The 8679-nt window shown below is 31.9% G+C and overlaps 1 protein-coding gene across 1 annotated transcript in view; it reads left to right on the forward strand.

Moving 5' to 3' along the window:
- Window positions 1-8537, forward strand: part of LOC106689739 (ankyrin-3) — an 11952-nt gene extending 3415 nt beyond the window's left edge. Inside the window, exons 2-3 of the mRNA XM_014434902.3 lie at window positions 2653-2738; window positions 5340-8537. Coding sequence (XP_014290388.1) covers window positions 2688-2738; window positions 5340-8339 — 3051 coding nt within the window. The 5' untranslated portion in view covers window positions 2653-2687 and the 3' untranslated portion in view covers window positions 8340-8537. The remainder of the gene's footprint in view (window positions 1-2652; window positions 2739-5339) is intronic.
- The last annotated feature ends 142 nt before the right edge of the window (window positions 8538-8679 follow it).

The raw sequence follows: 8679 nt of genomic DNA on the forward strand, positions 1-8679 counted from the left end.
TCACTTTGAACTAATAAAATTTCCAAGGTTATAACTAGGGGATTTTTTTTTTCGGTGGAATTGGCATTACTTCTAAAAACAGATAAGAAATAAATATTTCTGCCTTCTATTTTCGATTAATTAAAGAATTCCAAGATTCGGAATAAACAATTAAGTTTAGTTTATCTTAAAATTTTATCAAGATGGTTTGAATAGATTAAGAGTTTTCATCGATAAATGTGAACCTAAGAAAGTCTCCCCCTTCCCTGTGTGGGTGACATAGTTTATTTCATACAACCAAAAATTAAGTAACTATATTCTATAAAATCTCTGTAGGACAGTTTGCCTAATCCCTTTGTTGCTGCTATTATTTATTAATTAAAATATATCTTAGTATAATATATAATAATATATAGTTCAGTACCAATGGCAATCGCAAGAATTCTAGAGGGTAAATTAGAAGAGTTTTTAACCCCGGAGGAACAGTTTTGCTTCACTGCAGCCAGGTCTTGTACGAAAAACATATTTGTCCTAAGGCAGCTCATAGAAAAATGAATGGAGAAAGGAAGAGCTGTACACATAGCTTTTATAGACCTAGAACAGGCTTATGACAGTGTTGTGGGAATCTCTTAGGAGTGTGGGTATTAGTATTGCCTCAATAAATGCAGTGAGGAGTCTGTACAGAGTGAAGCTTGGCTCTTACTTGTCTGAGCCTTTTTCTGCATCTAAGGGTCTTCAGCAGGGATACAATATGTCCCCAACCTTGTATAAAATTTATTTTCAACAGGCAGTAAAGGAGTGGAGCTCGCAATGGGAAGGGCATTGATATCAGCAGACGTATGCTGTTCTCCCTTTTCTTTTCCGACGACCAAGCAGTGGTCACATATAGCAGAGATGGCCTGGAAGAAGCAATGAAGGCTCTGAAAAAAAAATACAGCCTTTGGGGTCTACAAATAAATATTGATAAGACCGAATACCTGCCAGTAAACTGACAAGAGGACCTTCAGATTAATGGAAGTATATGTGAGAAGAGGAAGATTGGTGGGATAGAGAAAAGTGAAGGGATACTCTGACTTAGACAGGCAACCCAATGAGGGGAAAAACCTGCAAAAGAAAAAGCAATATATCTGATGAACTAATATACTGTATCATAACTATATCTGTTATACATTTTTGTTTATAGATTTAAAATATTTATGGATGTAACATATTTTTACATAGACTGTTACTTCTAATATACTATCATAAATAATATTTTTATTTGTATCTAGATTTTTGTACTATATTTCTCGTTATTTTTTGTATACCGGACATTCTAGTATAATATGTTTGAGGGTCTCGTTACTGAGACTTTTATTGTTACAATTTTCGCATTTACTGTTATGCTTATTTTGTGCAGGCAACTATTGCCAATTTCATGATTCGTCCAAAGTCTAATGTAAGTTTTTATGTCTTTCCCTATGTTTGCTCGTGAGAACCACGGTTTTCGAATGATATGAGATGATTTTATAAAACTGTTCGGTGGGGTTCTCCTGATATTGTTTTTACTAGTTTTCTTTTTGATCTAATTTAATCATTCTATAATAATCGGTGTAAGGTAACTTAGTGTATACCGTCTGACCTGTTGTAATGGCTAATTTAGCCATTTTATCAACTGCCTCGTTATCTGTGTGACCTTTAATCCTCTTAAATATTATCTTTTTATTTCTTTTTATTACTTGATAATGTTTTTTTATTATTTCCATTAGGGTATTACTGGTATTTTTGTTTATATTATTATTTAGCGATAACAACACATTCCTACACTCTCTTAAAACTACAAAATTATATTCTGTGGCTTGATTAATGCATTTGAGGGCTCCTGAGATGGCATATAATTCAGCAGTATGAGATGAACAGCCATTGGGCGATTTATTATTAATTTAAGAATGGTTTTTTGTGGAGTTCATAAAACAAAGTCAGAACACACACACAAAAACTATATAATGATAAGAAGACCATTCTCATATTGACCATGGACAATATATATGAGGGGATGGGGGGGTGGGGGTGTGGTCAGAGAATAATACAAATAAGTTAAAAAACTTATTTGTGTAGTACACTTACCGCACACCCAACCATCTTCTCCTCATATAAAAATTATATAGTTCATCTATATCCAACAACTCCTATACCCAACAAATCACTATCTATTATTTTTTAATGTATAGAATGAACCACTATCGTTAAAATTTTATAAAAGGTTAGGAATAGTTTGTTTATATGATAGTGATAGTATGGATAAATTGAAAATTAATAGTTTTAAATACCTATGAATTTTTAGAAAATAGGTAACTAAACATAAGCTCAGGTAACCTTATTAATTATAAATATGACTCTCTAATAATTGACTTTTTATAAGGTGTGTTTGACTTATAATTAATGACCTGGGCAGAATAGCCTGCAAAACCTTAAATTTTGATTTGAGGTGAGAATTTATATTGAAGGTATGTTATATTGTTAGTGATAATGTTGTTTTTGTAAATGTTACAAATGAATATATAATATAAGCTGTTAAATATTTAGATTGTCCTTGAGGATGGCCGAAACGTTGGACTATTGATGTAATAAAAAGTGTTGAGACTATACAAGGATACAATTTTGATTTATTTAATAGTTAAAATTTTGTTTCAGATTAATCCGCTTGGCTGAGCCACTCAACTCAAAAGATGAACATCCTGTTTAATGTTTCATGTTTTATCATCTATGCATTGAGTTTTGTGAGTTATAGTTTTTATTATTATTTTTTTTTTATAGTCGGTTTGACAATTTAAAAACTCGGGGTAAGAATATTACAGAATATTACAAGTCACAGCATGTGACTTTTTCAGTAAAAACTTCTACAATTTTAATTTAATGATTTATATAATTTGCATTCCATTATATTATTGGTGATATGTTGGAATAATTATTTTTCGTAAATCAAACACTGAATAGTTTTACAGAGCAGCGGTCCCCAAAGTGGTTGCTGCAAGCAAAAGCTATTTTCTCAAAGTATTACAATAAAAAAAAATCAAAATTAAAATAGCAAACTTACTGTGGATTTCTGAATTTCCTTTGCACCACATTTTCTAATTTATCTAGAAGAATTTGAGAGAAAAAAAAAATTAAAATTATTTCATCTCAATTTTTTATTACTTCAATCAAAACTATATACAAGGGCGTACCCAAAGGGGGAGCAGAAGGGGGCAGCTAAAATTTTTTCTCAAGCAATAATTGTAATAACTAATAAATCACTGATATAATTTTCTTAAAATTTTGGTTTCATTCAATTTTTCCGTTCTTAAATGTCACAATCTGATTCACTATGGCTTGCACTCCTGTTTTTATCTTCTAGTTTTGATCCTGGGTATGCCCTTGAATATATATATATATATATATATGTGTGTGTGTGTATAGTTAATAACCAAAATTAATGGCTCTTTAAACTTTACTGCCAATTTGTACTTGTTTTTTAGGGTTTTTCACCTTAGTGGGCAATTGTCCGGATCAGGGATTTTGAGTAAAATAGCTTTAGGTTAAATGTAGAGCTCCAGTGCGGTGTCACGCTAGTCCTTGATCTATTGTTTTTTAGTTGATCATTTGATATTTTTTCCATTTCTCAAAAGTTCTTATTTTTCCTTAGATATTGAACTTTAGAACCTAGGCCATTTGGAGTCCATGATGTATTTATTTTTGGGGCATGGGGTCAATTTATTTTTGAGGCGTGGAATGAATATAATTTTTGGGCCCGGGGCTGTAACAATTTTAAGGTCTCTGATAAATTTCTTTTTAGGTTCTGTGGTGGATTGGTGTTTGGGTCTGGGATGGATTATTTTTGAGGCCCTGAGATGTAACAATTTTAATGTCTAGTAAATTTGTTTTTGGGTTCTGTGGTGGATTATTTTTGGTACCTGGGTCTGATATAATTTTAAGTTCTTGAGCAAATTTGTTTTTTGGGGTTCATAGTAGATTTGTTTTTATGGCCCCTAGCAACGTGGCAGTTAATACAACAGTTAGTCCGGTGACTTGTACTATTAACAATCACTCCAGACCCAGTGTGATTGTCATGACTGTAACTATCCAATAGTTTATGAAATTAGAAAATTTTATGAAATTTTAAATCCAACAAATTTATGAAGTGTTGCATTTAAAAAATCTATATCTCGGGAACTATTGAACGTAAATAGCTCTATTAGGGCTTATATTTTAACAAATTTACTCTACTTTAATTGATGTTCTCTTAGATTTTCTAGTGTTGTTGGTAGTTTTAAAGATATAGAGCTATAAATGAAAAATTAATTTTTTTAACGTTTTGAAACAGCCGCTATTTTTTATTCCCCCTACCTATACTTGGCAGACTCACCAATTTAGACTAGTAATTTTACATAGTTTTCATTAATGTAATAAAAAATTGGGTTGAAGTAACCACCTTTTTTTCTTACCGGCTCTTGTATAAAAAGGTGCCAAAGCTAGTGTGACAGTACAATCACAATTGTAACTATTATTCAGTTACAGTTACGATTCTTTAAGACTGGTTAAAATGGTATTTATGGGATAAAGCGGATATTTTCAAAGCTCTAAGTGGTTTTTTTTTGGTTGGTAGTATCAGTAGCACTGCTGTGAACAATAGTTGGTAGTTATAAAAAATGGCGTCTGTTTCAAATGTTAAAAAAATTTTATTTTTCATTCGGAGCTCCATATCTTAAAAACTACCTGAAACACTAAAAAAATTAACTTTTAGATAAAGATGTGTACTTTTCCCTAGGAATAGAGTAGTTTTCATGATATTTGCTCAAATAATGAACAAAATATTGATTTTTGGTTATTAGGAAAAAAATATGGCTTCTTACAATTTTGTCTGTTGTTTTGATGAGGTAATTGATTTGTTGTGGATGTTTTTAAAACTCTAATAAAGTCATTGATAAAAACAATAATTATAATGTTCTAGAAGGAAAGTTTACAAAACAAGTTGCCTAGAAAATCCGCCAGGAGCTCCTGTGCATTTAACATATAACTGGAACTTTAAATTTGGTTCCTCACAATCCTATGCTTATAACATATATAATTTTTTTTAATAATTTATTTATTGATATTTACAACTGTTTACAAATATAAACATCAAGTAAATTTGCTGTAAGTGATATTATGACATGATAAAAACATGTGGAGAATCTACCCATTGATAGAACTCCAAAAACATTTCTAAAAGAGAAGATCTCGAGGCCATCTTTATAACATTTAGCTTGTTAAAACATTTTTCATATAATATAACATCATAAATACCCCTAATAATGTATTGTGAAATAAATAAGTAATATAAAATGGACTTATCTTTTCAGGTTTCGAGTGAAATCACAGTAAGAACTCCAGAAGGTGAAATACTCCCCCTGGCTGGTTTTGCCTCACATCAACATTTTTACACACAATTGCAGCAAATTATTGAAAAAAAAATTCAAGCAGCTATTGACTCATTGTTTAGTTATTCAAAAATATCTTTTGATCAAATTCTTACAAATATTAATTCTAACCAATATCTTTTCCTACAACTGCTTCATTCACTGAGTACAGAAGATGTGACTCTTTCCAGGCAGCTGCTTGAGCAATTAGCTGATACCGACTACGGCCAAAAAGATACTCTGAATGAATGGATTAGGTCAAATTTGCAGCTACCATCTAATGTGATGTATCGCGTTATAAAATCAGTAGCAAACGCAAAAACTACAGGAATATTTGAAATATCTCCTTTGATATCAAATGAAATTTTATTGATAGGAAACAAATCTGAATTGTTTCTTGAAGCTTGTAAAAAGGGTGATAATAAAATTATTGAATGGTTCCTCGAAACTGGAACTGACTTTGATTTAGGACTCCCGCTGGAAGTCGCTTGGGAAAAAGGAAGGTGGGATATCATAAAAAAACTTATTCAAAACGGGGCCCTGGATGACATTAAAGTTTTAGATAAGGTCAAAAATTTAAATGGAAGTCTTCTTCATTTAGCAGCTGCTAGTCATTCTCCTGAGGCTGTCACAAAACTTTTGGAAGCTGAATTGCCGATAGATGCTTTGAATAATACTGGTGCTTCTTCGCTATACATAGCAATTGAAAGCAACAATATCGATACTGCTAATATTTTGTTACAAAAAGGAGCAAATTCTGAATTAAAGACAAAATCTGGAAACATGGCTTTACATGCTGCTGCTTCAAATGGAAATTTGAATGCTGTAAAGCTGCTACTTAACCATGATTCATCTATATATGAGAAAAACACTTTAGGGCTATCGCCATTACAGATTGCTGACAAGACAGCTATTTTCCGCATAGTAAATTATCTTCTGCAGCATGATGTTGATTTACCGGGTATAATTACGAATGATTATAGCATTTCTTATTACTTATATTTCTTGAGTAAATATGGATCGTTAATACAAAATGAAGCCCCTAAAGAAATCGAATCTTACTGTGAGATAGTCCATCTAATGAACATTAGAGCTAGTCATGTCCCCTTTGATAAAGAATTGAAAAACAAATTATTAGAATTGGTGATAAAGAATAAAATTGAATTTCTAACACAATGTTTAATAAATCTTGGTGGCGATATAACTATTACTAACAGAAATAATGAAACGATACTTTTTAATGCTGTAAGAGTTGGGAGTTATGAGATTGTAAGGCTCCTTCTAAATGAAGGTATTGATATCAATGCTAAAAATATAAATGATACAACTGGACTACATATCGCAGCAAGCAATGGCATGCTAGATATTGTTAGCCTTCTAATAAAAAGAGGAGCGGATATCAACGCTGTTTCCAAAAATGGATTTACAGCATTGCACTTTGCAGCCAAGGGAGGCCATAATACTGTTGTTAACTATTTGCTCGATAACAAGATAAATGTTACACTATCTTCTGATAATGTTATTACTGAAACACCATTGCAGCTCGCAGCTTTTGAAGGACATTTAAACATTGTTAAGAACTTAATGAAGAAAAATCTATTTAATGACGTAAAATCTAATGAAACATGGACCACATTGCATGCAGCTGCAAAAGCAGGACGTGCTAGTATTGTGAGTTATCTTCTAGATCAAGGATTCAGAATTAATGTTGCCGATAATTACGGTAAAACACCGCTTTTTTGGGCAGCTTTCGGAGGAAATGTACCTACAGTGGTGCTACTTCTTCAAAAAGGGGCTGATATTCATACCAGGTCAAATTATGAATCCACAGGAAACAGATTTGCTATAATTTTCAAAAGTGCTGAAACTCCATTACACGTAGCAGCATGGAATGGGCATAAAGAAGTATGCAAAATATTGATGGATAAGGGTATTGATAAAAATAGAAAAGATGCTGTTGGAGAAACGCCTTTATATAATGCAGCTCTTCGTGGCCATTATAGTCTCACAAAATTTCTTCTTGAACAAAGAGCACTAAAAACTGCATATACGACAAATGGAACATCACCATTGCATGCTGCTGCAGCAGAGGGTCATAACGACATTGTAGATCTGTTGCTGGACAAAGGTTTGGACATTGATGTTGCTGACATGCATGGAATAACTCCCTTGTATTCAGCTGCAAGAGCCGGGCATTTGTCCACTGTCAAAAATTTGATTGATAAGTTGGCAGATGTGAATGCGGTAACATTTTTTGGGAAATCACCTTTAACTGCTGCAGTTATCGAAGGCCATTTTGAAATTGTCCTGTTACTATTGGATAAAGGTGCTAATGTTGAAATCATAGATAATGAAGGGAATACATTAGTTATGGAAGCTATTTCACACGGTCATGAAGATATAGCTAAGCTGTTGCCTAAGCGTGGGCTTTATTTACATAGAGATTCTAAAAGAAAAGATGGTTTTACTGCTTTACATGTTGCTGCTAAGGATCAACCACGATTAATTGAATATTTGCTGACCTATAATGTGGATGTGAACGGACAAGATGCTGATGGTGCCTCACCTCTCTTTGAAGCTATAAGATGGGATAACATTGAATCAGTTAAAGCTCTCATGACTTGGACAATCCTTGATACAAACAACACTAGGAAAAGCGATGGTTGGTCTTGTCTTCACGAAGCAGTATACAGGGATTCTTTAAATATTGTAGAACTTTTGCTCGATAGAGATGCATATATAGATGCTCAAACTAATGCTGGTGATACTCCTCTCCATTTAGCTGTTGAAAATAATAGATATAAAATTGCCAAGAAACTTATAAAAAGTGGTGCAAATGTTAATATTAAAAATTCTGATGGTAAAACTGTCTTTGATGTTGCAAAAAGTCTAGATAGAAAAGAAATTCTAAATTTAAGATTATGTGATTGCAAAGCTAAATGATATGGAATACGTTTAAGTATTTATATTATAATTTAATAACATCCAGTTTTAGTTACTTTATTGTTATAAATTTTTGAATTAATTTTCTTTTGTTTTTAGTAATGGTATTAAAAATAGTTTAAAATATCAGATATGATTTGATTCATAAATCTTTGACAAGCTTATAGTCTAGTGCAGCAATTTCGTTATATATATATTGTAATAATTTTAAAATATTAAAAATAAAATAAAAAAAATCTGAATAGTTTCTTTTGTTTTTAGTAATGGTATTAAAAATAGTTTAAAATATCAGATATGATTTGATTCATAAATCTTTGACAAGCTTATAGTCTAGTGCAGC

The sequence above is a fragment of the Halyomorpha halys genome, unplaced genomic scaffold (assembly GCF_000696795.3).
Source record: "Halyomorpha halys isolate HHAL.00 unplaced genomic scaffold, Hhal_1.1 Scaffold47.1, whole genome shotgun sequence".
NCBI lineage: Eukaryota > Metazoa > Arthropoda > Insecta > Hemiptera > Pentatomidae > Halyomorpha > Halyomorpha halys.